The 27,357-nt window shown below is 54.8% G+C and overlaps 9 protein-coding genes across 9 annotated transcripts; 4 read left to right on the top strand and 5 right to left on the bottom strand.

The window, feature by feature from the left end:
• Nucleotides 1–2,648: 2,648 nt before the first annotated feature.
• CH63R_04590 (methyltransferase domain-containing protein) lies at nucleotides 2,649–4,214 on the top strand (the record flags this gene model as incomplete). Its single annotated transcript, XM_018299565.1, has 1 exon — nucleotides 2,649–4,214. One exon carries the CDS (start codon nucleotides 2,649–2,651, stop codon nucleotides 4,212–4,214), a length of 1,566 nt encoding a protein of 521 aa, XP_018160811.1.
• Nucleotides 4,215–4,708: 494 nt separating this feature from the next.
• On the bottom strand, nucleotides 4,709–5,979 carry CH63R_04589 (DNA damage-inducible protein 1; the record flags this gene model as incomplete). Its single annotated transcript, XM_018299564.1, has 2 exons — nucleotides 4,709–5,403; nucleotides 5,460–5,979. 2 exons carry the CDS (start codon nucleotides 5,977–5,979, stop codon nucleotides 4,709–4,711), a joined length of 1,215 nt encoding a protein of 404 aa, XP_018160810.1.
• Nucleotides 5,980–10,065: 4,086 nt separating this feature from the next.
• CH63R_04588 (Acetyltransferase) lies at nucleotides 10,066–11,230 on the top strand (the record flags this gene model as incomplete). Its single annotated transcript, XM_018299563.1, has 4 exons — nucleotides 10,066–10,344; nucleotides 10,551–10,964; nucleotides 11,023–11,109; nucleotides 11,168–11,230. 4 exons carry the CDS (start codon nucleotides 10,066–10,068, stop codon nucleotides 11,228–11,230), a joined length of 843 nt encoding a protein of 280 aa, XP_018160809.1.
• Nucleotides 11,231–11,867: 637 nt separating this feature from the next.
• Nucleotides 11,868–12,572, bottom strand: CH63R_04587 (Orotate phosphoribosyltransferase; the record flags this gene model as incomplete). The annotated part of the gene is made up of 1 exon (XM_018299562.1): nucleotides 11,868–12,572. The coding sequence occupies one exon, from the start codon at nucleotides 12,570–12,572 to the stop codon at nucleotides 11,868–11,870; it is 705 nt and encodes a 234-aa protein (XP_018160808.1).
• Nucleotides 12,573–13,258: 686 nt separating this feature from the next.
• On the top strand, nucleotides 13,259–15,515 carry CH63R_04586 (Nucleolar GTP-binding protein 1; the record flags this gene model as incomplete). The annotated part of the gene is made up of 5 exons (XM_018299561.1): nucleotides 13,259–13,269; nucleotides 13,335–13,789; nucleotides 13,850–14,078; nucleotides 14,136–15,375; nucleotides 15,474–15,515. The coding sequence occupies 5 exons, from the start codon at nucleotides 13,259–13,261 to the stop codon at nucleotides 15,513–15,515; spliced, it is 1,977 nt and encodes a 658-aa protein (XP_018160807.1).
• A 656-nt stretch (nucleotides 15,516–16,171) lies between these two features.
• CH63R_04585 (GDP dissociation inhibitor) lies at nucleotides 16,172–18,062 on the bottom strand (the record flags this gene model as incomplete). Its single annotated transcript, XM_018299560.1, has 8 exons — nucleotides 16,172–16,366; nucleotides 16,424–16,578; nucleotides 16,634–17,173; nucleotides 17,233–17,578; nucleotides 17,641–17,668; nucleotides 17,739–17,798; nucleotides 17,867–17,891; nucleotides 18,017–18,062. The coding sequence occupies 8 exons, from the start codon at nucleotides 18,060–18,062 to the stop codon at nucleotides 16,172–16,174; spliced, it is 1,395 nt and encodes a 464-aa protein (XP_018160806.1).
• A 950-nt stretch (nucleotides 18,063–19,012) lies between these two features.
• CH63R_04584 (50s ribosomal protein l4) lies at nucleotides 19,013–19,908 on the bottom strand (the record flags this gene model as incomplete). The annotated part of the gene is made up of 2 exons (XM_018299559.1): nucleotides 19,013–19,327; nucleotides 19,387–19,908. 2 exons carry the CDS (start codon nucleotides 19,906–19,908, stop codon nucleotides 19,013–19,015), a joined length of 837 nt encoding a protein of 278 aa, XP_018160805.1.
• A 2,290-nt stretch (nucleotides 19,909–22,198) lies between these two features.
• Nucleotides 22,199–22,889, top strand: CH63R_04583 (uncharacterized protein; the record flags this gene model as incomplete). The annotated part of the gene is made up of 2 exons (XM_018299558.1): nucleotides 22,199–22,425; nucleotides 22,706–22,889. The coding sequence occupies 2 exons, from the start codon at nucleotides 22,199–22,201 to the stop codon at nucleotides 22,887–22,889; spliced, it is 411 nt and encodes a 136-aa protein (XP_018160804.1).
• Nucleotides 22,890–23,658: 769 nt separating this feature from the next.
• On the bottom strand, nucleotides 23,659–26,755 carry CH63R_04582 (C2H2 transcription factor; the record flags this gene model as incomplete). Its single annotated transcript, XM_018299557.1, has 3 exons — nucleotides 23,659–24,953; nucleotides 24,999–25,955; nucleotides 26,026–26,755. The coding sequence occupies 3 exons, from the start codon at nucleotides 26,753–26,755 to the stop codon at nucleotides 23,659–23,661; spliced, it is 2,982 nt and encodes a 993-aa protein (XP_018160803.1).
• Nucleotides 26,756–27,357: the final 602 nt, after the last annotated feature.

The following is a 27,357-nucleotide window of genomic DNA, read 5'->3' as shown; positions in this document are numbered from 1 at the left end:
GAAGAAGCCATCTCTTATTTAATTTTCGCCAATGAGGGGCATGGTCTGATCTTTTCCTGAACTTCCGCCGCGCCATAGGAACCGTTGTAAGTATTCGTACTGAGCTGAGCCAGAATGCGATGAGACGCGGCAGGAGGACTGATCTCCCCCTCCCAAGATGCCCCCGGGCGTGTGCATTCGACTCTTTGCCCCAGGCGGGTACAAGGCCAGACGGCAGAAGCAGCCAAGTGCGAGTATTTCACCGGGGACACGCCCGCCGGGGAGTGGCCGGCATCGACATTTCGCTGGGACCCCAGCAACAATTCCTCAGTCTCGGGACACGCTCTCATCCGACACCCAACTTAACCAATCGTCGGGCTTCCGACATCTTGGATGGTGTGACCGATGAGTGGTCGCAGCACAGCTCATGGGCATACGGTGCGACACAAACGTCGCGCATTGTCGGACAAGAGGAGAAGTGCCGATCGCTAAGGACCACCTTTGCCCCTATTCTGCTTGACAAACTGGTTGCATCCTACTTCCTCTTTCACCAATTGACTTCCCCGTGCCTCTTGGTGCCTCTCGAGACGCGCAGGAACACCCCTTGGTGGCTTGCCTCGGATGTTTACTGTATCTGATCTTGACGGAAGCCCGCAATGACGGTCACCGCAGGCCAGCATGCAGGTAGTCTTCTCGCAGCCACAAGGTTCTGCTCAAGGCTTGCATAGCACCCGTTGGAGGTTCAACAGTTTACCGTCGTTGTGAATGGCGTGCCTGAATCCTCGGATTGTATGAACGTGAGCTGACCCTCCAGCCCGCGAGTTCCGTCGGACGCCGTGTGTTGGCGAAAGCCCGTCAGTCAGAAGAAACGCCTCTAGCGAAGTGGCTCAACAGCTTCAGCGCACCTGAGCATGACTGACTGCCTCTCTCGAGAGCATTGTGTCTTTCTGGTTGTTTGCTGACAACATTTTCTCCGGGCTCCCAATAAGACATAGACCCGGAAGAAGGGTCGCTCCCCTCAAATGTTGCCATCCGTCTTGTCGCGCCGCCACACCCTGGCTTCCCTTCCCGTTCTCGGTTTCCGCACCAACAACGTCAAGGGGGGGGAGAGGATCACAGGAATAGCCTCCCGCAGAACCGTATAATGCGCCGTGCCCGTATTTTCGGGACCTAGGCCGGTGCTTCTTCTGCGAGTAAACCCGACCACTCGCCGAATCCACGAGAACTATGAGTCGGTGGTCTCCGAGTCTTTGAGCGAGCCATGACCTGCAGAGAATGAGTTATTCTTGGTCCGTCGAATGCCCCGCTGACTTGACCAAGCTGGCATCGAAAGCGCCATCGCAGTCAGAGACCTCGAAATTGGGTGGACCGGGTTGACCAAAACAAGGCTATGGCGCCTTTGCCGACAAACGACGCCTCTTTGGAAAATCTCGGCGATGACGGCAGTGACACGATGGATCTGCCTGGCGAGGGGCCCCCGATCTTGGGGTAGCTCTTGGATCACCGTAATCACACCCCGTCCGCCTAGAGTGTTGTGTGATGAACGGCTTTTCGGATCAAGGTTTCCGCAGACTGGCGGCGTCGGATGTATTGGAGTTTTAGGCCATGAGCTGTGAAAACCAATCGATCTTTGTATGATGTACAATAGAATGAGTCATCAGTGGCGGTCAACGTGTTGCCGAAAAAATCAAGGCGACCTATAACCTCTCTCGTGTTGTCATGAGATATATTTGCTTCATGGTCGTGGAGACTGGCCCAAGGTCCGCCGGTGTCACGGCATCCCACGAGAGATGTTACAAATCGAAGAGGTCTACTATCCAGCGTTTGAAGAAGATGGCTCGGTTCAGGGCAACCCGTGGTCTAGCTTCGTAACAACGTGATCATGCAAACGATTAGGGTAAGGGACTCGAACCACGCAGGCGGGGCGGACGTCAATTGGGTGTCGGAAAATGGTTGAAATACTGGCTGTTGATTGTCCTGTTCGAACGATAATCGGATGGCAGCGGATCATTCTGGATTGGAGACAGCCACATTACGACAAGTTTACCATCAACCCTGGTTGTGCCGAGGAGGTTTAGCTGGTGTCACAACGATGGCGTCGGACCATCTCGTCTACCTGTTTTGGTAACCGCCGTTGCAGTCTCATCAGAGGACACAGATCAATCAATGCAAGGCTGTTATTTGTTCGAATGAAGCTTCTAATTGTGCCTGAAATTGAAACAACGAGGCATTACTGGCTCGTGTCGGTCTCAAACAACACCAAATGTCTAACTGGCAGCGCGATTGACACTAATGCTGTTTATGTGATTTCTTCGGTGTGGGATTCTAATCCCACAAGGCAGACATATGTCAAAGCCCAGAAGGTCTAAGATATATAGATGAGAACAAGTTAGGCAGGATGCAACGGCGCCGATGTGAGAGGAAAGAGAGGCGGGGCGCACGGTCCACTATCGTACTTCCTATCCTGGCGTCGATCAGCTGGTTGGCAGGGGTGCGATAAGCGATTCTCTGGGGAAGAAAACAGGCGGGAAAAAAAATTCAAAGCGCATGAGGCATGAGACTGAGACTGAGCATGAGCTACAACTCACTCACCACAACACCATTTCTCATAATCCGTTGACACTTTTGCACAAACCAGACGTTGCAAGCCACTCCACACGTTTCTCATAATGTTCGCCGTACCAGGCTGGTCTGTCTCGGCGGAGGGCCCAAAAGCCGAGACCCAGAGCGCCAAGAAGAAGAACAACACCTCAAAGAACAACAGCGCGAAGAAGCGCAAGAGAGCCGAAAAAGAGGAAAAGATCCGCGGAACGGGTGCAAACTCGGTCATCGTCAACCAGCGCGTGTTTGGCGAGGGGAATGATGGCGAGCCGGTGAAGGGGGCGAAGAGAGCCGCGCCCGTGACCGAGGGGGGGGATGACGCCGCCGATGAGGCGACGACACCCAAGCCGAGCAAGAAGCAAAAGAAGAACCAAATGGACTCACAGGAGACGCCCAAGTCCGATAAGAAAGACAAGAAGCAGAAGAAGGACAGGGCGAGCAAACGCGATGACGAGCCGTCCTCCGGAACGCCCTCCAAGGCCCAGAAGCAAACGCCCAGCAAGGAAGCCGCTGCGGACGACAATAAGAAGGCCACAAAGGAAGCAGCCGCCGCCATTGCCGCCTCCGTGCCTCCCATCCCGCCGCCCGCGGCCAAGCTCACTCCGCTTCAGCGCTCCATGAGGCAGAAGCTCATCTCGGCGCGCTTCCGCCACCTCAACGAGACGCTCTACACCCGCCCCTCGGCCGAGGCCTACCAGCTCTTCGAGGACTCCCCCGAGATGTTCTCCGAGTACCATGAAGGGTTCCGCCGCCAGGTCGAGGTCTGGCCCGAGAATCCCGTCGACGGCTACATCCGCGACATCAAGCTACGCGCCAAAGCCCGCTACCCCAGCGCTCGCGGCCGTCCCGGGGCGCAACCCGTGCCCGCCGGGCCCATGCCGCTCCCGCGCACCGACGGCGTATGCCACGTCGCTGACCTGGGCTGCGGTGACGCCCGTCTCGCGTCGACGTTGGAGTCCGAAGCCAAGAAGCTCAAGCTCAACATCCTCAGCTACGACCTATACTCCCCTGCCAAGCATGTAGTCAAGGCCGATATTGCCAACCTGCCGCTGGCCGACGACTCGGTCGACGTTGCCATCTTCTGCCTCGCGCTCATGGGCACCAACTGGCTCGACTTTGTCGAGGAGGCCTACCGCATCCTCCATTGGAAGGGCGAGCTTTGGGTTGCCGAGATCAAGTCCCGCTTCGGCCCCGTGCGCCAGAAGAACGCCGTGGTCTCGCACAGCGTTGGGAACCGCAAGAAGGCTGCCGCCGCCACCAAAAAGGCCAAGGGCGGCGACCCGGAGGAGACCGAGGCAGATCGCGTCGCCCTGGCCGTTGAGGTCGACGGCCACGACGATAAGCGCGGCGAGACGGACGTCTCGGCCTTCGTCGAGGCCTTGAGAAAACGTGGCTTCGTACTGGCGGGCCAGGGCGAGGGCAACAAAGGCGCCGTCGACCTGTCCAACAGGATGTTTGTCAAAATGCACTTCATCAAGGGCGCGGCACCCATCAAGGGCAAGGGTCTTGCCGCAGCCAAGGCGGCCGGGTTCGTCGAGAAGGAAAAGAAGCAGAAGCGCTTCGTGTGGGAGACCGAGGAGGACAAGGTCGACGAGACCTCTATCCTGAAGCCGTGTGTGTACAAGATCCGGTGATCTGACTAGCTGTACGTTTCTCAGGGCGTGGTAGATCTTCTTTTAGAAACAACAAAAAGTTACATGTCTTTAGATTTATTCTGGGTTTACGGGGGGCGGATCTTCGCATACTCGGATGCAGTAGGGAAACAAACATCTAATCTTGGTCAAGGTATGCTGCTCGCGCTCTATGACACCTATTGTGATGGGCTTGTTATTCTCGTTGGCTCCAAGGACACTGTCACAAAAAGCCTAGATGATCAATGTGTAGGCCGGAAAGCCGATCCTGGCAGAACTGTTGTTCAGCGCCAGCACAGATTTGAATCATCGAGGTCTTGGCGCGTGAAAAGGCGCCATCGATCGCTTCCATTAATCTCGCATCAAGCCGCATGGGCACCATACGAAGACTCCAAACCGACTCCCAAGCCCGAGTATTCCGGAACAAATGACTCATGCCCTGTACCAGGCTCGCGATAATCGACTCAAAAGAGAAGCCGATCCGCGATTGGGGACAGCTATGCTCCGAACAAGAGACCAGCGGCGAACTCGACGTTGCCACCCGTTGCTTGCAACGCGTTGATGGCGGCGTCACGGGGAAAGCCCAGAGCCATAAGCTGGTTAATGTGTTCCTCGGGAAAGTTCGGAGCTGCAGCCTGCTGCTGAGACGCCTGCTGAGCCTGCTGAGCCTGCTGGGGAGGATTCTGTCGCGGCGAGGCGGTAGCAGCACTCTGCGGCCCGCTGACAACACCAGATCGTTGACCGATGGTTGTGCCAGCCGGTCCCGGTAGTCTAGGCTCCTCTTCCAAAGCTTCCTCGCTCTCCTTGGGAATCTCAGCCTCGCCCAAGAACGGCACCTCTTCACCTTGTATGATCAGCTTGTCCTTCGCCAAGTCGATACTGGCTTGGTAACGCTTGAGCATGTCGAGACCGAGGAGAAGTTCCACCTGCTTGCCCTCCATCACAGTGAAGCTGCAAGGTAGGAACATGGAGCCGACCTTGATCTGGGCAGAGTGCACACGGCCGATAATGTTGGCAGTGCCCACTCCACGGGCTACTCCTGCGAAGCGCTTATCAACAAGTCTCATGATACCACAGGCCTCGGCGCACGATGGAGACATGATCGTGGCCTGTGCTCCTGAATCGACGAGTGCCTTCACTCTATGACCGTTCACTTCCACGTCGACGTACAACATGTGTACCCGCCCGAACACTGCGTTGTGTCAGCTTCCCGTACTACGCTGTGGGGTCTGGTCGTCCATGCTATACCTTCGGGATTGTGCTCCATGGCGTTCTGAAGGTTCTCCATGACTCTCTCTTGACGGATCATTTCCTCGATCTTAGCCTGGGCTTCAATATCGAAGGGGTCGTCGTTCAGCTGTGCAATTTGCCTCTGGCGCTCCTCGCGCTCCCGTTGCTCCCGGTCATAACTGTCATTGAAAAGCTGGGCGAATCTCTGAGGGTCGTCGAGAGCGGCGGCGAGCTGGGGCTGCTGTCGGGTGGCCTCGGCGCGCAGGTTCGGGTCGCCCAGGATTTGAAGGCGGATGAGTTCTGGATCTTGCCCTCCCGGTCGTCTACGCGGCGGACCTCTTCTGCCCTGATCCGGCACACCAGTGCTTCCTTGCATGTCTCTCACGTGCAGCGCCAGCATCTCACCGTCGGCAATTTGCAGCTGCTCCATCGTCTTGGTATCATCCTGGATCAAGCGACCGTTGTGGTAAAGATGTTGGGAAGTAGGAGCGATCGCGGTCTCAGCTTGGATGGCTTCGCGGAGTGTGGAAACAGGCATGTCTGGAAAGATTTCCAGGGTAAGCAGGTCCTGGTCATCGACCTCGGGGTTGGTTATGTTCAATGTAATGCGCCTGACAGGACAGGTGTCAGTTATGAACACTTGGCTTGACTGAGGAGTGGAAGCTTACATGGTGGACGGTTATTCCTGGTGCAGAGTGCCCTTGTTTGGTGAGTTTTCTCTTTTCCCCTCTCTTGTACAGCTGGCTTGCAGCGAAACGGTTCTCGGGCGGTGCGAACTAGGGAGGAGAGGAACCCAGTGCTGCCGACAAGCTGCTGAGTTGAGTTTTGATGGTTGTGAAAGCGAAGAGAAAGTAACGCTCGGCTCAGCACAGAGCTGAGGAGGAGGGGTGGTTTTTGGAGGGGCCAAAATTCAGGCAACACGACTGGTGACGTCTCATGCACAAAAAAAAAAGTAAATGACTGTGTAGGGTAGAAAGTGGTACAACGGCCTTGTCTAGAGGGAAGCTCCGAGGACAGATGAAAATGAAGAAGAAAAGGTTCGATTGGATGACGGAGTTTTGGGCTGCGGTGAGTGATTGGACAGGAGGGATGAGATGCGTTGTCGGACACTTGAGTCGAAAGGAAGAAGGTAAGGGTTCTGGAAGTTGGTAGGTTAGGTAAGGAACGAACGGAGGTGGAAGGTACGGAATCGAGCAAGGGTGAGCTCGTGCCACAGAATAGGTACCTTTGAAGTGTTTCGTCAGGAGGTAGGTGGGTGCAGTGACAATACACCCCTACGTTTCCCGTTTGCAGTTGGCACGGGAGGGGGATGGGGATGGCCCGGATGGGGATGGGGTCGGGTGGCCACACCAGGACAGGACAAGACAAGAAAACCCAGACTGGCTATAACATAAGCGTCCAGTGCCCACGACGATGAGCCTAGGCTCAGCGAAAACTGACGGAAGCCTTGGTCTGACTGTCAACATGACAACGGTAACACTGGTCCTAGTAACGTACTTATTCATTAGGTACGTAGGAATGCAACGACCACATCTTCCCCGCCGTCAAGGACTGCAACTATTACCTACCTTGGGTGGGTAAGTCACTGTTTGGCTTCGCCGAAGACTGCCTACAGTGAGTGCACTCAGTTCCAAGGTTGGTTGTTGGGATCACAGTATTGGAGGCAAGCCTCACGAATGTCAGCCCCACGAGCTAATCGTTGACTAAGCCCCAAAGGTATCCAAGAATCGGCAGACGCGCGATGGCCCGTCTGTTGCCTGACGTAAACCCGCTGCAGCTGGCTGTGCGAGCCAAGGAAGCGACTGAAAGTACCACACCCATGCAAGCGAACTGGCGAAATGTTTAGGTACCTACCTAGGTAGGCAGACCTGACTTAGGTACGGAGTACTCTCCCTTCATGCCTTATTGGTCGGGTACTAAATCTAAGATCAACTGCTATTTTCTACCCCGGACCGCCTACTCTACCGTCCCAGAGGTACCTATAGTTGTTGTACCAAAACGGACAGGCAGGTAGAAGAAGGTCACTGATCCTTACAAAAGGCCACCAATCGTATGCTTCCGGCGACATCTCGCCAACTCCTTCTGTGGGTTTCTGTGCCATGCTGGCAAAAACCACAGGCACGGGACCTTCGCAACAAACGCTCCTCATCCCATATTAGATGGTCTGCAGAGATCAAGACGAGGAAGGTGCAACACGTACCTTGGATCTTGTCTAGCTATCTGGCATCGACTCGCAAGGCCGACAGGTTTCTTTGTTTTCTTTTTCTTGAATGTTGATGTGTAAACCCCCCGCTAGGCATTATTTGCCGTCGCTATCGCCAACTGCAATACTACCATCACTTAACGAGGCCTCACTTGTTGCTCTGAACACATTTGCAAGTGCCGCAGGTGGTTTTTTGGGACGGTCTATCAGGTACTCAGTGCTCTAATCACGAAGTACTGACCTTCCAAGCTCGGAGGTGGTCCAACGTCTAATCAATGTCGCCGCCTCAAGGCTGATAGACTCTACCCATCCTGCTGGAGGGTCGGAAGTGCAGTCTGCTCGGGAGCCGGTTCCTTAATCGGTCGGAACCGGAACCCGACGCGAGCACTCTTGCGGCTGCGCAGTTTTCTACCTTTTATACGGGTTTCTTTCTATCTTTACAAATTTTCTTGGGCACTGCGATTTGTCCTCTCGGATTCAGCGACTTGCAACCACTGGTCAACCACGCTCAGGACAGTTCAGCCAACCCAGTTCAAGTACATTGACTCTCGTATATCGCACGGATGCTTTGAACTTGTCTGACTTGATCGAGTCCAAGAGTGCCTTACATCTCGAAGTCTCATCAAGCCTGTTTCATACGCGGCGGCGTGGTGGGGCAATGCAACTCTGGATCGTCGTTCCGGAAAGATGTTTGAATATTGATGCTGCACTCATGTCCATTCTGGCCGAATGTTGCAGTTCTCGACGAAGCATATTGTCCAGGCTCGCTTTCTCTATCTCAGTCGACATCCCGAGTCTGCGAAAACGCCTCTTAAGAAGAAAACTGTTGCTAATGGCTTGCGATTCACTTAAGTGGTAAGCTCCAACGGCCTGATGCTGCAGACAGTCCAACACATAAGGTGTTGGAAGGGCCGCTAATGGTGATACACCATGCGATGAAAGGCAAGCTGCACTCAGCTAGAGGCAGGGTGACAGAACGCCAAGGCTACAGACTAAGCGAAGCCTGACTGACAGTTGAGTTGTTTATTTGCTCTGAGCATTTTTAAAAGTCTGATGCTTTACTCCTCCTAGGATATGTTTTCATCCAAGTAGGTATTCATTGCTTGTTCAGTGCCTGCCGCCGATCCGGAATGCCTCTTCAAGAACACACACGGACGAGCGGCAAACCTGTCTCATTGGGTCATTGCTCTGTGTGTGCAGTGTGTGTGTGTGGTGTGTGTGGGGGGGGGGGCTCATTGGGGGAAAAAGGGTACAGGTCAGATCACTCCCCTCAGCATTCCTACTACTTACTCGTTTGGTCCAGCTAGGCAATTAGGTAGCGACTGTACAGCCCCCCTTGCGATAAATATCTTTACCAACTCTTCCTTCAAGGATTGAGCTGGACTGAAAGGAGACAAAAGTATCCATTGTTACCCGCATCGCTCTGCACTTGGGGAGTATTGATGGCAATGCCGGTCCAACATGGCCAGTGTCATCTAGCCCAACGTCGCAACTCGGAGAATCTGAAGGAAGAGTGGACTATGGGATGGGGACTGACGAGAAGTCTGTCTCCCTGAGCTCTTATGGGCTGGCCTGAACAGGCCACAGCTGTACCACTGCAGGTAAGTTGGTCACGCGACAAACACCCATACCTGCTCAGGCGCATCCAATGAAGTGTTTCCCATGCAATAGACATGCCCATCCATTCCTTCATCTTCCCCAAACCAGTGCAAATCCAATCTGGCTGGTTCAAACTATTCTACCAACTGCATACCTTTATCCCAGCCCAGCCTTGTCTCCCGTTTCCCTTTAGGTTGAGCCATCCTCACTTGCGATTGCCATCACCTGTTCCTGCTGCAGATTGCAGTTCCCCCCTTCAGCCTGAGACCACTTTATGCTTTCACCCTCTGTTACCTATTGCCCGTTGTCTAACCACCCACTACAACCCTGTGACTCAACCGGCCTTACATACCGGTCCTCCGGCCGGCCATAGCTATATCACAGCCCCATCCGGCCCCGCCCCGCCCTGCAACGTCAGCGCCGAGTTCAGCAGCCGGTGCCCTCCGTTCCCTCCGTCACCCTCCCATTATCTTCTGAGTTTGCACCCGCCCAATCAGTCGCACACTGCACCCGCCTTTTCTGACCTCCATTCCAAGCATTGCTCTCGCCTTGTCGTGGTTTTCTTAATTTCATCACTTTACAATCCATCAAGGGTAACTTGACAGTGGAAGGAAGGTATCTGACTGATTGATTGCCTTGGCACTTCTGCCCTTCTGCACTTCTCTGTGTAACCAACCACTTCCCCCATACTCCTCCTACACCTCTCAACTCTCGCCTGACTTCCACACTGCAAACTCTACGCCGTCTTCATATTCCTCCTCATATTTCTTCCCAGTACCACACACATACCGAATCACACCATCCCCCATCTAGTCACTCATCATGCCTGTTGAGAAAGATCCCCCTGTCGCCACGGCGGACTACGATGCATCCGACTGCGCCATCGACGACTCCGACGATGGCGACGAGCTGTATGTCGAGATCCAGAAATCGATCTCTGACCTCAAGAAGAGACGCGCCTCGGGCCGTGTCAGTCTGCATGATTTGCCGTTCCGCTGGAGCCCTTTGATTCTGCCTCTGACCGAGTCCAATGTCAACTCCTGCGTCGTCCTCGAGGAGGCTGCTTTCCCCAACCCTGATCACCGCGCTACGCGCGAGAAGGTGCGTCTACATGTCTGTGGTTTCTTATCCTACCTCTGCGTCAGCCTTCTATCTATCCCCTTGCGCCGCGCGACCATGAATTTCCGTATTTGGCCTCATTTTAACTCTTTACTGGCGCAGAGCTGGATTTGGTCGCCGTCGTCGTGGGGGCATGTTTCAGCGCTGTACATGCATTAAAGGGCACTTATACTTACACGTTGTCGCAGTTCGAGTACCGCCTCTCAACCTGCTCCAACATCTGCATTGGACTGTTCTGTAGCATTGTCCCGAGCAAGGTCGATGGCTTCCCCCTCCCGACATTCGCAGTCGCCAATGTTGTCGAGACTGGTCGCGCCGACAATGCCAGGATGGTTCTGTTCGGCCACGTCATTGCGACCCTCGGCAACGGCCCCGTTATCACGGACGAGGACATGGCCTACCCCGAAAACTGGCGCGATCAGAAGTCACCCAAAGACTCGAGGCTTGGCCACAAGGTCATGGGTCGCACCGTCTGCCTTCACTCCTTCGCCATTCTTCCCAAGGTGCAGAACTGCGGCCTGGGCAGGCTGCTCATGAAGGCATACCTTCAGCAGATCAACGAGTCCGGCATTGCCGATCGAGTCGCTCTGATATGCCAGGACGTAAGCTTTCCAACGTCTCCTTCCCCCTTCGTTTGTGGTCGATGCTGACATGGCGCAGTGGTTGGTTAGTTACTACCAGCGCTTTGGCTTCAAGTGCCTGGGCCGCAGCAAGGCTTCCTTCGGTGGTGGTGGTTGGAATGACATGGTAAAGAGACCTGCTCCCATCATTCCCTTCACGAGGATTGACTAACCCCCCTTCTAAGGTCATCGACCTGTGCGGTCCGCAGAAGAAGTCCGCCGATGCCCTCTCGACCAAAGACGCGTAGAGTCACGCTGTCAACCTCGGGGGGGGGGGGGGGGGGGGGTTGAGAGCTGAAAGCATTCGTCGATGATTATTGTTCTCCCAGAAAGTGAGTCCATCGAGGCAGGACCTTCCGTCGCTTTTCTGTTACGCACAGACAAACGAGAAAGGGCTATGGCTACATATACCGCGGTCGTCGGGATGAGGCGACTACATATTTGCATGGACGGTCGAGCGGCTTTGCCAAATTTTTTTCTCTTTTCTTCTTACTTTCCTACCCTTTTTACCGAATGCGTAACGATACCAGCGGGATGAACATATCCAACGGCGACATCGTGAGACGTGTAAGTAGTCAAACGTCTGGGCGAGGATTATGACATAGAGTGTCCGTGCCTCTGAAAGAAGACGAGCAAGGGAAACAGTATTTCAACGTTTTCACAGTAAGCCTCCATGCTTTAGTTTTGATACTAGCGTGACGTCTTTCCATATGCACACACTGCTTCCGTATCAGTTTCACCATCCTATGCGCCTGACCCAAAGCGGGCCCTACGAAGTTGTCCATCCCTATGAGCGCCAACCACTGGCCGTGAGCCAGACCCGACACCAATTGCATTATTTGAACTTCAAGCCCCTAGCCGAATCTGGCCCGTTCGCCGAAATACTTAGTCGGTGGCCTTGTACTTGGCACGGTACTCCTCCGTCCTTTTGATGTCCTCCGCGGAAGCGAAGCTCTTGGCGCCCTCAATGATGTCGTCGAGCGTCAAGATAGCGAAAATAGGGATGCCGTACTCCTTCTTGATCTCGCCCAGGGCGCTGGGGCCGGGCTTGGTGTCGTCGCCGTCGGCGGCGGGCAGCTTCTCCATACGGTCCAGAGCAACGACAATACCGACAACCTCGCCGCCCTCCTTGCGGATCTTGGCAATGGCCTCGCGCTTGGCGGTACCGGCGGTGATGACGTCGTCAACGATCAGCACCTTCTTCCCCTTGAGCGGGGCGCCGACAATGTTGCCACCCTCGCCGTGGTCCTTGGCCTCCTTGCGGTCGAACGAGTAGCACGTGGCGCCGTAACGGGCCGGGTCGAGCTCGGCGAGCTTGTCAGTGGTCGAGGTCGCGAGGGGGATACCCTTGTAGGCCGGGCCGAAGACGACGTCGAAGGCGAGACCAGTGGCCTCATGCGCCTCGATGACGGTGTGGGCGTACGCGAGGGAGATGGCGCGGAGGAGGTCGGCGCGGTAGAAGTCGCCGGCATTGAAGAAGTAGGGGGAGATGCGCTTCGACTTCAGCTCGAATGAGCCGAACTTCAGGACGCCGCCGGCGATGGCAGCCTTGAGAAACTCCTGCTTGTAAGGGGGGAGCTGGGAGGCCATTTTGAAAGGATAGGGTTGCTGGGTTTCCTATGGGATGGGATGCGTCGCGATGGTTTAGTTAGGGGTCGGTCTTCCAAAATTTTGGCTTGTCGTAGGCTGGAGGATGAAAGTCTTCACACAAATCAAGGGACAGGCAGCTCTGAATACCCCTCCATCTGATGCATGCCCCGCGGAACGTGCCCCACCAAGAAAATTCAACTAAAAGACAAAAAAGCCAGCAAGGGTAGAAGAGCCCGCAGGGCGATACTGTCTTGCTAGGTTTTTCCAGCCGAGGCGATCGGCTTGTGGACTTACCAACAACTAGAGTGAGTAAACAAAAGGTGGCTCGAAAATCAAAATCCCATGAGTCCACCAAGCCGCTGAAGAAAGTACATGGGCAATGAATTGCATTACTGAATTCAGAGTACACAATTGGAAGAAGGTAGGTAGTTAGCAAGTAGAACCAGCGCTTAGCAGAAAGTGGATCGATTCCAAGGATAAGATGGCAAACGACCCTGTCGCGACGTTTTTCGTCCGAGCGTCTGATAAGATAAGCAAACCGAAAAGTTTTTGTGTGCAGCAGGTTCGCCCCCCATCCTGAGTGCTTCGTCCAGTTCACCGACGGTACCTCTTGACCGATCGCAACATCTGAGGACTCTGCATCTAGTTCCCTTCTCCAACGCAGAACCTTCCTCCAGCCGCCAAAAATGAAGACCCAGTGCGTTTCCCAAATTTCCTTCAGCTGCTTGCCGTGGAAGTCTTGCTAATTCTTGTGAACTACAGGTGGAAGGACCTTCCCCCGGTCCCCAACTCGCAAGAGTTCCTGGACATCGTCCTCTCAAGGACGCAGCGCCGGCTGCCGACCCAGATCCGATCCGGTTTCAAGATCTCAAGAATTCGCGGCTTTTACACCCGCAAGGTCAGGTTCACCCAAGAGACCATCAGCGAGAAGCTCGGCCAGATCATCGAATCGTTCCCGCGCCTTAACGACATCCACCCGTTCCACAAGGATCTGATCAACACCCTCTACGACGCCGACCACTTCAAGATCGCTCTCGGCCAGCTGTCTACCGCCAAGCACCTCATTGAGACCATCTCCAGAGACTACGTCCGTCTTCTCAAGTATGGCCAGTCGCTGTTCCAGTGCAAGCAGCTGAAGCGCGCTGCGCTTGGTCGCATGGCGACCCTCATCAAGCGCCTCAAGGACCCCTTGGTGTACCTCGACCAGGTCAGACAGCGTAAGTGACGAGCCGCATTATTCCCTTGGGCGCGCTAGAAACCACTGACATCCGAACCAGATCTCGGTCGTCTTCCCTCGATCGACCCCAACACCAGGACCCTGCTCATCACGGGTTTTCCCAACGTCGGAAAGTCTTCTTTCCTCAAGTCCGTCTCCAGAGCCGACGTCGACGTCCAGCCGTACGCTTTCACGACGAAGTCGCTCTTCTGCGGCCACTTTGACTACAAGTATCTTCGTTTCCAGTGCATTGATACTCCTGGTATTCTCGACCATCCTCTCGAGGAGATGTAAGCAATATCTCAGACGCGCGTATTGCGACACGACAGACACTGACCATTATGCAGGAATACCATTGAGATGCAGTCCGTTACCGCCATCGCTCATTTGCGCTCCGCTATCCTCTACTTCATGGATCTCAGTGAGCAGTGCGGCTACTCGATTCAGGCCCAGATCAACCTCTTCCAGAGCATCAAGCCTTTGTTCCAGAACAAAATCGTCTTCATCGTCATCAACAAGATTGATGTCGTTAAGCCCGAGGACCTCGACACCGCCACCCAGGCGCAGCTTCAGGGCCTGCTCAAGTCGGGCGAGGTCGAGATGCTCCAGCTGTCCTGCAATACGCAGGAGGGCGTCCAGGACGTCAAGAATACCGTCTGCGAGCGCCTTATCGCCGAGCGCGTCTCCCAGAAGCTCAACGCCGGCACCAACAGCAGCGGTAACATTGGTGGTCGCCTTGCCGACGTCATGGCCCGCATCCACGTCGCCCAGCCCGGCACTGCCCCCCTGCAGACCTTCATCCCCGAGGGCATCAAGAACCTCAAGAAGTACGACCGCGAAGACCCGGAGCGCCGACGCCTCGCCAAGGACGTCGAGGCCGATAACGGCGGCGCTGGTGTCTACAGCGTCGACATGCGCCAGGACTGGCTCCTCAAGAACCCTGAGTGGAAGCACGACAAGATCCCCGAAGTGTGGAACGGACAGAACGTCTACGACTTCATCGACCCGGAGATCGACGCCAAGCTGCAGGCTCTTGAGGAGGAGGAGGAGCGCCTCGAGAAAGAGGGCTACTACGAGTCGGACGAGGAGCTCGACGACGAGGAGGAGGCCGACGTTCTCTCCAAGGCCGAGCTGATCCGCGAGAAGCAGGCCCTCATCCGCAACGAGGCCAAGATGAAGAAGCGCCTCAAGAACCAGGCCATCATCCCGCGCAAGTCGCAGAAGGTGCCGCTGTCCCAGATGGATGATGCCCTCGACCAGCTTGGTATCGATACCACCGACATTGTCAACCGCGCTCGATCCCAGTCGCGCCCCCGCGGCCGCTCCGCCGGCCGATCCCGCGGCGGCACCGAGGACGTCGACATGATGGACATGGACGCCACTCCGAAGGAGCGCCTGCGTTCCCACAGCCGTGCCCGCAGCCAGAGCCGCGCTCCCATCGTCAACCGCCGCGAGGATGGTGTCCAGGACTCCGAGGACCGCACCATGGCCGACCGCCTTGCCAAGCTGTCCCAGAAGAAGAGGAACCGCATGGCCAGACAGGGTGAGGGTGATCGTCACACCACCGTTTCTCTGCAAAGACATTTGGTACGTCTTGCCCCCGTTTCATTTAGACTCGCTCTCCCCTCCTTTCGTCCCGAGGGTCATCGCCTGCAACATGGTGCTAACCATCCTTCCTCATATAGGTTGCAGGCAAGCGTGGCCTGGGCAAGAACCAGAGACGTTAAGATGCCTGGCCAGCAGGCAGAAAACGGTAATGGATGTTTACGGAAAGAGACTAAAAGTAGATATGCTCATTTGTTGTTTTCGAAACCTTTTGTTTTCTTTTGGCATGGCGGCGTTTGGTCTGTTTGTTTCTTACTTCTTCATTCATTCGGCGGTTCATCAAGAAACAAGAACAATGACGTGAAGAGGGGAAAGTGCCTTCCACCCTACAATGGTCGGTGGACGGTTCATGTCAAGAGACTGGGGGGGTAGAGAGGGAGGGATATATAGCAGAGAGAGCTTCGCATACCTTTTGAGAAACGTACATCAAAAGCGTCGCAACTGTTGCTCTGGTCTGTACGCGTCGTCTAGGGTCGATGGCCACAAGAGGCCTCGATCAAAGGACCGTCTAAATACCCCGGAATGAGAAACTTGAGATTGAGTCCATGTGTCGCGTCGCGAAAGCATCTTGTTACGGAGACCGTCTTCATTCGAAGATGTATGATAATTTGGTTGGTGTAACTTTGAAGAGCACCTCCCCCTGAGATGTGTGTATGTCCGAAGTATATGTATTTACTCCGGATTCGTCGTCTGTTGCGATGTGCGAGGGCTTTAATGCCTCTCCAACTTGACTCCCGCGTCCGCTTCCAACAATCATCCCGTGGAAAAATCCTCACGCTTACTGCTCGCCCGCAACCTGCAGACCCTCTCTCAGACCCTCAACCTTGAGCTCCTCGCCGGTGGCACGGCGGTAGATATCCTTGACGTCGTCGGTCGTGCTCTCGAAGTGACTGCTGGCGTCATAGCTCTTGGAGACGAAGACATTGTCGGCAACGCCGTCATCTGTGGGTTCGTAGATGGGGATGGGAGCACCCTGAAAAGCGTCAGTGTTGTACCCCTCGTGCAGAGCACCCCGCGAAATCTTGCTTACCATGAACTGCTCCTCGATCTTGCCAAGGCGCTCCAGACCGGGCTGGAGTTCGAGGTGGTGGTTGGCATTGGTCTCGGCGATGGTTGAGACGATAGCAATCCAGTAGCCCTTGGGGCAAACGTTGTGTGCCGACGAGACGCAAGCGATGTAAATGTCTAGTCTTGGTCAGTCTGCTTGTCTAGTCATCTTGTTTCATCCTGGTCGACTTACCGTTCTTGCGGCCGATCTGGGACTGGGGGATGATAAGTTGGGAAGAGTCGGCGTCGTTGGTTCCGGCCAGAGGGTGCTTCAGGATGCAAATGGCTCGCACGACTTGTCCGACAACCTTGACCTTGTTGGGAAAGTAGCTGGGGTCACCAAGGATCATCTTGGCCTTGGTCTCGAACTTCATCTCCTCAACACCAGTCATAGTGGCCTTAATGCCGACAGCCTTGCCACCCTCATACTGAACCTCGTCAACGTTGGTGTTGAGCATGTAGGTGCCTCCGTAGATGGCCGACAGACGGGCAAAACCCTGGGGAAGCTCGCCAAGGCCGTACAGAGGGTAGATGTACGGAGACTTGCCGTAGCGGGCGACGGAGGTGCCGTAGAGACGGATGCGCTCGATAGCCTCCGGGGCGGCACCGGGCTTGGTAAGGTACTCGTCGGTGGTGAAGAGGGCCATGGCGTGGCCGATGAAGTCGCGAGTGCCGGTCTCGAGACCGAACTTGTCGTAGACCTCCTTCATGGTGACCCTGTTGATATCGAGACCTTGCGCATGTCAGTTGGCCACTGCGCGCTCGCGGTTGCTCTCCAGAGGTCGTACTCACCCTTGTGCGTGCCGGGGTCCTTGCGGTCGAAGGTGCCGATCCACTCAATAAAGCTCTTCATACGGCGCTTCTCAAAGATGCCCATCAAAGGCGAGCGTAGGGCCTCGCCGGCATCGGAGGGTACCTTAGCGACGGTGGCCTTGGAGCCCTGGCCCTGCTGGACGTAGCTGCCCGCGACCTGCTTGAACTCGAGGTATCGTGTGACGTCGGTCGAGACGAGGATGTTGGTCAACTCGCCAGCAGACATGAGGAACTTGGGGACGAGATCGATGTTCCAGTCATTCAGGCGGCCGTACTTGGCCCAGGGCTCTTCGCCCTGTGCGTAGTTGCCATGCTTCTTGAAGAGCTGCGGGTAGACGGTGTCAGAATTTAGATCGAGGAATGGGCAGAGAGGTCGGGCGTGTTTACCGTTTCGAGATTCACGGAAGCTGCCTCGCTGCTCGGCGTTAGCTTGGGCTCGGTGGGAGACTGGAAAGGAAAAAGCGGTCATGGGGCTCGAAACTTACCCTCCGTAGTGGTCATTGCGGTCGATGTGAAGGACCTTCTTGCCTTTGACACTGAGAACACTGGATGCAGAGAGAATGCTGTTAGCTCACCACGAAAGAGTCGGCAACAATGTCGAAAGCTTGCTCACCCAGAGAGAATGCACTCGGTCAGGCCTAGATGCAGAAGACGGTGAGACGGTCAGTTAGCCAGGAAGCTCCTCCGAACAGTCGGGGGGACCCCACACGCCGACGAGCGACGATGCGGGGCAACAAAGGAGGATGGGCGTAACGTCACGTACCAGTGCCCAGCACGATGACATCGTATTCCTTTGCAATCTCATCCATGGTTGCGGCGAGAGAGGTGTGGTGGTTGTTATATAAAGGAAGGGTAGATCGGGTTTTGTTTTGGCAGAGGAAGGGGGGGAAGGGGAAATGGGAACGGGGAGAAAAGTATGTTATGTTCACGTCTGGAGAAAGTAGTTGCGGTGTTGCAGGCGATGTAGGGGAGACATGGGACCGAAAATGCAGCAAAAGGAGGATCGAGTGGGGGGGCGAGAGCCACCTGCATTGCCGTGGATTGCTAGATTACTGGAATCACTCGAGTTGTCCAGCGGTTTTGGAGGGGTTCATCAAGTGTGTCACTGGGGGCCCAGTGCCTGTGCTTGCCTAGGCCTGTCTGGCCCCAGTGCGTCGCCGGTGGCCCATGCAAGAGGTCCGCTCTCCGCCCGCTCTTCTGTGCTGGGCAATTTGCTCACCGCTAGCAGAGAAGACATGGACCGACCGAGTCCGCCTGAGGCAAGGCCAGGTACCTCGACCTCCGTCGACCTCGTTCTTTTCTTTGTGTGCTTCTGGCTTACTGTTGTATTATGTATGTACTCGGTGGCGGCGGTGTGATTGGGCTTGTCCCTGTTGGCAGGACCCAGCTTCCGCCCTTCCCCGTCCCGGTTCTGTAACATTATGCGAATACACGCTTCGTACATTATCCAGTTTCCCTTTCTCATAATTATGCAAGGCTAGCTGCTGTAGCACCTTTACCTGTTCCATGAAAAGCGTTGGGGCTGTCATGTCGTGTGTAGTTTGTAGTGCTTCAATTGCAGGCTGCATGTCTACAGCCGACGACGTGTAGGGGAATCAACGATTTGTTTTCTTTTTCTTTTTTGGACGGCTTCAGATGTTACGCCTGGCACACAAAATTCGTATCGTACAAGTGTCTATACATGTCTGGATACAATGATACATGGCTCCCCCTTTGTATACTCTCATGCCGGACGGGGAGAATACAGCTACTTGGCTGCTCAAAACTTCGGTCTCGGCAGCCAGGGCTTGACGGGCTGCCTTCGCGCCCGCTTAACCTCCCCCGCCCCCTCCTTCTCAGTCTCAGGCTCGCCCGGAGCCTCGGCGACTGGTAGATCGACCGCCGCGGCTTCACCCCCATCGGCCAGATATTTGTTACTCGTCGGATCCTGATAGTCCTCCGACAGAGGCTTGTAGGCCTCTCCCTCGCCGGAGAGATCGATCTCAGGGTCCTCCTCTGCCAGCCTGCGCGCATCCTCCCAAACGTAGAAGCGCTCGGTCAGGACGTGCTTGATGGCCTTCATCGTCGTGACAACCTGCAACCGTATATATCAGCACTCGTCCCCCTGTTGCGTAGCAGCAGGCGATCACAAACCGTCTCGTCCCTCTCGTTGGCCTCGTAGGCGCCGAATCCAAGCCTGCGTCTCTCCCGCTCGCGATTCGTCGTCGAGATGCGGTTCCTCTCCTTCAGACAGACATACCACAGCGTGTGAAGGTCTTCCCAATCCTTCTTTCGCAATTCTTCCACCGTCCATGGGCGGCCGTGGGACTGGTCCTCCTTGGGCGTCTGCATAAGCTTGTTCTTGCCGTAGAAGAAGCCCCAGAGCCCGTGGTTCGGGTCAACCGCAACGTCGGGCTTGTAGTTCGCAGGTTTAGGAAGAGTCTCCCATGAGACGGAGAGCGGCTCACGGGGTCCAGTTCTCTTCATGGTACTGACACCTCGCAGGCGGTTGTTGTCGCGGGTCTTGCGCACCGATTGGGCGGCCGAGGTTGAGAAGCACACCGCTGCGGTTCGGGACTGCGCTGCCGTTGTCGACGTCGCGGGGAGCCATTGCCGGGTCTCTTGGAGTCGCAGTGCGCGACCTATCGATGGCCGCATCGCATTGGGGTTCGCCATCTCTGGCAATTGGGGTCGACGAGGCTGATGGTAAGGATCACGAATCCCTTTCTAAGTGCCCGAACTATTTCGCCTGTTCAGAAATTTGGGCGAGTATCTATCCAATCAGGCATGGAATTGTGACGGCTGCGGGTGAACAACTTACCGGGTGGGTCTATGCCGGGCTTCAGCCACAGCTTGGGTTAGGATATGTGGCTATGCGTATCTTCGCGTGGCTGATCTACCTCTTTCAACATGCCTCAATGCCAGCACATCTTTGGGTGTCTGGACGGGTTTTGTTTTTTCTTTGTCTTCTCTTTGCACCCCCTCTTTTCCATTCTCTGGACCTGGCTCCATGTAGGGCTCAGCGAGACGAATCGGGAGGCCTGTGTGGCTGCTATCTTGTTGTTGATGTCGGACGAGACGTTGAATTGTGTAGTCTGTATACGTGACGACGAAGCCGGGAACAGCACCGAACATGATCAGGACGACTCGCGTTGAATTGGTTAGCTAGGTGAAACTTTGTCAGCCATGGCTGGCTTAGCCACATCTGGTTGCTCAATCTATGCAGCCTGCTACTTTATCCTATGTCCATTGCCGACATGAAGCTAAGGAACTTGTCACTTTTGTGTTCGTGCTTGTTTCAGACAGCAGCTGCAATGCCACCATCCAGACTGCAGTCATTCTGGTTGCCAACTTACTGGTTATCCCAGGCCCGTACAACGGCAAGGAAGAAAGATTGCTGCTCGCCATCTTTACTGATCGAGTCCCATCCCTGTCGTTCTCTTCAGGTTCGAGATAGGGGTCCGTACTTGTTTACGACGGGTCGTTGTCATCTTTGTCTCTCATCTTCATTTTTCTAAGAGTACTCACATAAAGTAAGCCCCTTGGGTCAGACTACAAATTTAACACTTTCCAGCGCATCTTTACTCATCTTATGTAGTACCACTAGACCAATGGCGGGCAGATCAGGTCTTAGTGAGGTGCATGAGACACCCAGGACATGATCAGCGTCGAGTGCTCTAACAAGCCGAACAAGAAGACAGTCAAGGGCAGGAGATGCAATGCACCGCATCCGGTGTCTCAGTTTTGGCCGTCGAATGGGGAGATTGAAAGACCATGGAGCCAAAGTAGACATTGAACAAGAAAGACAAGGTAAACAATCAAACTATGCAATTACTGTATGAGCTAGCGAGAACTTGATCGGTAGTCGAAGGGCCTCTAAATCTCTCGACCATTTGAACAGTAGTTTCTGAAGGGATGAATTAGTCCCTTCACGAGAGAAGAAAGGCGGCCATGATCTCCAAATCGAGCATGAAGCCAAGGGTCCACCCGATCCGACGCATCGACAATGACCTGACTCAAATTGTCAACATCTCCTGATGAGGGAAAGAGAGATCCACCCAGATCTTATTATCGTAGGTAATCGCTGAGTCGCAGGCATCCAGTGGGAAATGACAGCAACGAGCACCACCGAGCGCTTTGTTGCTCTAACCACTTCGTCTGCTAAAGTATTGAAGCATGTGTTGACAAGGCAATGGATTCTCCGACACCTTACCGCTGTCCTTCGTCCCTCGGCTACCATTTCAGTCCTGTGAAGAGCGTAAATTACGTCCCCGCCTTGAGCTGAATTCTTCCAGTCGACCTTCATACGAGCGAGCTCATATCCGCCAAACCTCACCCTCGAGGTCGCGAGATGGCCGTTCACAAACCCTAACAGCTCTTGCTGCGTAATTACGAAACCCTCGATCATCGACTCGGCTTTGCGATATCTCTAGGCAACACCTGATCAGATTATCCCGTGTTCTCCGTCAGGCCTTCGTTCGATCGGGTGGTAAAATGCTGTCTCACCTCCAATGTTTCGATGCCCTGACAGCTCGTCAGCGACCAAACTTGGCCCAGCGATCAGAGACCAAAACGCCGCCCAGCCCAGTCTCAACAACGCCCCTCTTTTGTCAGCGTGCGGTGACCCAGTAATAGTAGTGAGACGCATGTTGACCGGCATATTCGTCCATGTGCGCTAGACTTACTTGGACCGAAGGCGACGCCGTGAGCTGGTAGGGCCGAGACCACCTCTCCAGTCCCGCGACGTCTTTGCGTCAGCTTCTTCGACGTGCAAGGCCTATGTTGAAGGGCCCAAGATGAGCCCATCCCTGCGGCGCGGCACGCAACCCCAAAGTACTTCATGTCGTCAGCCAGGTGAGGTGTTGGCGAAGATGAGCCCGGCCAGCTGCACATGATGTTTGTCGCCACGTCCACAGGAGTAACACTCTATCTTGAACGGATCTACAATACTTCAGCAGAGAATTGAATGGGAATACTCGAGGTCTTCCAGGTGACGAGGAAAGATTACCTACGCTTAATATTGGACCGGGAGAGGGGTGGCCCACTAATGGCACGCCCCTACTGCTGTCCAATCACTCCGTACCCTTTTTCCAACATCCAGAATCCCCAGCAACTTCATCCGCGCAAAACTCTACCGACCACGCTCCTCGACAATTTTCACTCGGCTTCAGCCCAACACTCATTGGAAGAAAGGTAAGCCAAAACTCTTCCTAAAGACACCATTTGCTTGCCGTTTGTTCGCTCACGTGCTCACAGAGCCAAGTGATGCCATCCACCCCGTCCTGAAACTCGCATCCATCCGCCCACCTCCCTGACTGACCTCTTCACCGAAATCGCCTATCCATATATATATCAGAGACCAGATGTTCAAGTAAGCTCAAGGCCATCAGCCCATCCCTCCCTCACATCTAAGTCTTGGCAACACCTACTTTATGGAGTCAAGACGCTCACTTAAAACCCTTTCCCCGCACAGAGCCTACAAGAACCTCTCCCCAAAGACCCGTCTGGGCGTCGGCGTCGCAGTCGTAGCCTGGGGCGCCGCCGGTCTTTACCTTTCTGACCAGGCTGAGGAGAAGTATCAGCCGACACCGGAAGAGAAGGCCGTTGTCGACAAGTATGTGCCCAAGGTCACCGTCGTCGACAGGTCCAAGGAGTAGTAGCCAGCAGAGTGAGCGTATGGGATATGGTCATCAGTCCCCGATTTGGGTTGAGAGAAGCAGACGAATGGAAGTGAGGCGTCATGGGAGGTTTCTTTGTTCATTAAGCCGCATGGGCACAAGCTCTCGCTTACCTTCTCGACAAAACAACATCAGGAAGTGTGTTACCGGCCAGGCCGGTTCGAGTCTCGAGTGACCTGTCCGACAAGAGAGGAAGACCCCTTGTCTTCTTTTCCACAGCCAAATCATTTTTCTTAGATCTAGTCCTCAAGCTTAGGTATGACTTCCATAGTAAGCCGTATGCTTGGCAGTGTGAATCGCTGCTAACGAGCTTGTCTACATCGTTGGTGCGATAGGGACGAGTAACACCAATTTCGAGACATGTACTTTTAGACCGGACCAATCTAGCCGCGCGGACCGCCAAAAGAGTCATTGTGAGCGAAAAGCCATGAATATCGTGACAACCTCATCGAGCCACCGTTGGTGCCACCCGAGAGCCTCCCAAGTTCTATCTGATCGCAATCTAATGCAGTGCCAACTCCGCCTCCCCGTCTATCATTGCGTAAAACCGCCCGCCACAAGATGCATATCAGAACTAACCACCGTCGATCCGGCTTTGATGCAGTATGGAATCGATAATGCTTTTCCGCAAGCACATGAGTTGATGAGAACGGATCCGTGAGGATAACAGTAAAACAAAAAAAGGAGAAAGAAAAAAATCGAGTAAAAACAAACGCCCACCAAATGCAATTGGTCTTTTTTTGTAATGTCAGAGCATGCCGCCGCCCGCCGTGCCGATATCCGTTTGAACAGAAGATATTCCTGGGTCCTCCACCACCGCCGGAAGAGGTTTAAAAAGTCGTGCCATGTCGAGTGTCAGGTTCATCACTCCAAAATCCTTGTCGATCTCTCCAACCGATCCCATTTCCTCGCCTCGTGTTGTCCCATCCGACATCACCCAAGCCTTCACCGACTTGAGAAGTTGCATCACCTGCATGAACCGCGCGTCCGGATCCATTTGTAGCTCCGATGTTCTTGTGTACTTGAGGAGGTACTTCGCAAGCCAGTAGAAGTGAATACCGTCCCTGGAGAATCCATATCTGCGAGCATTCTTTGCCGATCCAGGTGGAAATTGATTGATCATGTCCGCGTCCCAGTTGGTTTTGAACTTTTGCAATGCCATGAGAAAGGTGTGATGAACGTGAGATGGAACGCCTTGGACGGCAGGGTCAACAGGTGTACCTCTACCGCTGTTGCCGCCGCTGGCGTCCGATGATCCATTTGTCATCCAATCGCTCATGGGAGGTGTCGCGTACCCCTTCATCACGGCACTGCCGTCCAACTGAGCTCGCCGGATCATGGACAAAATGGCGTGTATCAGAATGAACTTGCCGTAAAGGTTGGTTCTGCCTGGCTGAATCTGATACGAGCTGTGGAGCAATGTCTGGAGGGCATAACTCATTTCGGGCTGCTTGCTGCGTTGAGTCCCGTTGGGGTTCTTTTGTCGTGCCAATTCCTCTCCGTGCAGGCCAAGGGCGTCCTCGCAATCCTTCTTCGTCCGTGCATCCCATGCCGCATCATCGGATGGCAGCGGAATGTGCATCTCAAGGCTGTCAATATGAGAGCGGGCGTTGAAATAAAGTTCCATGGCGGAGTTGCAAAGAAAGATGATGTGCATGAGGCGTATCCGCTTTTCCTGTTCAACCCACACACCCCAATCGAATGTGGAGACATTCAAGTTCTGAGGGGTAACGTTGCTCTGGTGCAGCGGACTGTAGAGGGGCATTCTGGTGGAGACCTCCAACAGACGAAGCTTACGAGCCTGCTCCGTCATGGCGGGAAAGATCTCGCGAGCACTCTCGCGGTGTTGAGGGGTGCTGTTCCAAATCAGCAGAATCTGGAGCAGCATAACAGCTTGCAGCTCCTCAATATCGCGTTGATTTTGACTTGAGGCGCCAGCGCTAGCGTTTCCATTCTGCTGCTGTCCGCCCACCGTTGAGGCCAGAAAGGGCACGTCTCGAACCAGGGCCGACTTAAGAAAGTTCATCATGTCGCGCACATGGTCTGGAGAGAGACGATCAGAATAGCAAGCACCTATACAGCACATACCGGCCAGCAAGCCAGTATAGGACTCCATGATGCGGAACGTGGGAGTATGTAGAATAGGAAAGTGGACGTGGAAGTGGGTGTACTTTTCCAAAAAGTCGCGTATGTTTTCGGCCGAGAAGTAAAGGTTAAAGCCGGCGCTTTCGTTGGTTATCGAGGAACCTGGAGGGTAAAAGAAGTTGAGAATCTGGTTGGAGAGTTGGGTGAAGGGGTCCTGGATCGATGGCGGCACGCCCCAGGTCGACAAGAAGAGGGATTCGGGGTGGTTTGGGTGGCCAGGAAGACCTTGTGTTCTTTCGGCGCCGGTATTAGGCTCGGGTTTGGTTGCGATCTGCGTCTGTCCAAGATTAGGGGGGAATTGATGATTTGCGTAGGTTTGTTGCGCACCAGCCTGGAACATTTGAGACCAATCAAGGCCCGATTGTTGGTTCGAGTTCGACCCGCCATACATGGACATTCCATTTTGACCCGGGGGCATATTGTAGTTTTGCATCTGTTGATTCATATTGGGCGTCATGGAGCTAGGGACATTGCCGTTGTATGCCTGCTCGAAGTTGCCACCTCGGCCAGAAGCATCCATGACAGATCCTGTCAAATCCCGTCTGTCTTGGTTACTGCCATTATCAAGCCTAGTCAGGCTGCTGGAGCGCGACAACTGACTCTGATCGTTTGCAAGGTTGCTCATTCCGTCCTGCACAGGCATCATACCGAAAGGCTGAACCATACCATCCGCAGGCATGTTACCAAGACCATTGAGGTGGTTGAGACCGCCATCCTGACCAAGAGCCGCCTTCTGCGCGGCAGCGTTCTTCTTGACATGGGCCTGAGGGTGGGACAGGTGACTAGCACCAGTCGGGTTGCCTCTGCGAATGGAGCACTTCTGGAAGTGACGCTTGAGAATGTCACTGCGCGAGAAAGTGTCGCGGCACAGCACGCACATGTAAGGGCGGTCACCCGTGTCTGTTGATTTCATCTGTCAGCGAAAAGAGCTGTCGTCAATTGCAAAGCGGGGGAGGGGGGTGATACTTACGGCGCAGAAGGTGACGCTTCAGATGCTTGGCGTGAAGGTAGGTCTTGGTGCAGTGAGGGCACGGGAACTTGCCATCGGCGTCCTTGACCGGGATAACAGTGCTCTTAGTGTTGCCGGCGCCGGCGGGAGTAGCAGCGGGACGTCCGGGGGCACTGGGCAGGATGCCGCGACGACCCTGAGAGCCGACAACGTGGGTGGGCTGGTCGCTGTCACCAAGACCGCCAGGCATGACACCGCCGGGGCCGTAGGGAGAGTTCATACCGGGCTGGGGCATAACGCCACCAGCAGGCATGGGGCGAAGGACGGGAGGAACGCGACCAGACGCAGGAGCGGGCGCGATGGGCTGGGGATGAGAAGAAGCCATCGTGGTCTGGGGCAGCATAGACTGAGTGCCGTAGCCCTGGGGCGGGGGAGGATACTGGCCCATTTGCTGGTACGGACCACCACGACCGGGCTGCTGCTGCTGATGCTGCTGCTGTTGCTGGGGGTAAGCGGGCATGTTGTTCTGCGAGCCCGGAGTGTTGGGAGTCGCGGGAGTGCGAGGCGTGTGAGGGTTGCTGCCGTACATCTGGTTCATAGCGGCGGAAGTCTGCGGCTGCAAAGGCGGCAGAGTCTGGTGAGGCAGCGGGGAGTTGGTGTGCTGGAGTTGGTGAGGCGTGATGGCGGGGGGCGACGGGTAAGAGGCCGAGGTCGTGTTTATACCATTGGTAGGGTACTGGGAAGCGTCCATGCTATCCACTGACTTGTCTGTCGGCCTTTTGTCGAGACAAAGGCGCACAGAGCAGTTTGCTTGTTGCTAGTTCGAGACGCGTTCCTACGTCTGTACGGGGACTCGTCGAAGGCCTCGTGGAAAAGTTTTGTGGGACGAGAGACAACAAAGCCGCTGACCCAGTCGAAGATGATGCTGCACGCCGAGAGAAGGAATACTCGAGTGCAAGTAAAAAGAGATTCTTCAGAATAAGCTTTCCGACCGATTGATGATTGAGAGTCGCGAACCCAAAGAAGACAACACGCGAAGAAAGTGTTGTTTGTAAGGTGGACTTTTGGTTGTGGGATTGAGGCTCCAGTTGATCCCGTTTGGAGGTGGTTTTGGGGAGGGTCGGGAGTGGAGCAGATGGGGCTCGATCCTTTTTATTTTTTTCTCTGGCGCGTCGTTGTCTTCGGCAAGAGAAAAGCCAGTCAGGTACCTGGCGGTGCCGAGAGGGGGTCAGAGGGTGGGAAGGGCAAGAAAAAAAGTGGCCTTGCCGGGGTGGGTGCCGAGGGTGTGCGAAGCAGGAACCGTTGAGCAGTGGTCACTCCGTCCAAAGAGGTGGAGAGCGGAGGGAAAAAAAA

Source organism: Colletotrichum higginsianum, chromosome 3, assembly GCF_001672515.1.
Source record: "Colletotrichum higginsianum IMI 349063 chromosome 3, whole genome shotgun sequence".
Lineage (NCBI taxonomy): Eukaryota > Fungi > Ascomycota > Sordariomycetes > Glomerellales > Glomerellaceae > Colletotrichum > Colletotrichum higginsianum.
The sequence above is the reverse complement of the archived record's forward strand: the minus strand, read 5'-3'. Positions and strand labels throughout refer to the sequence as shown.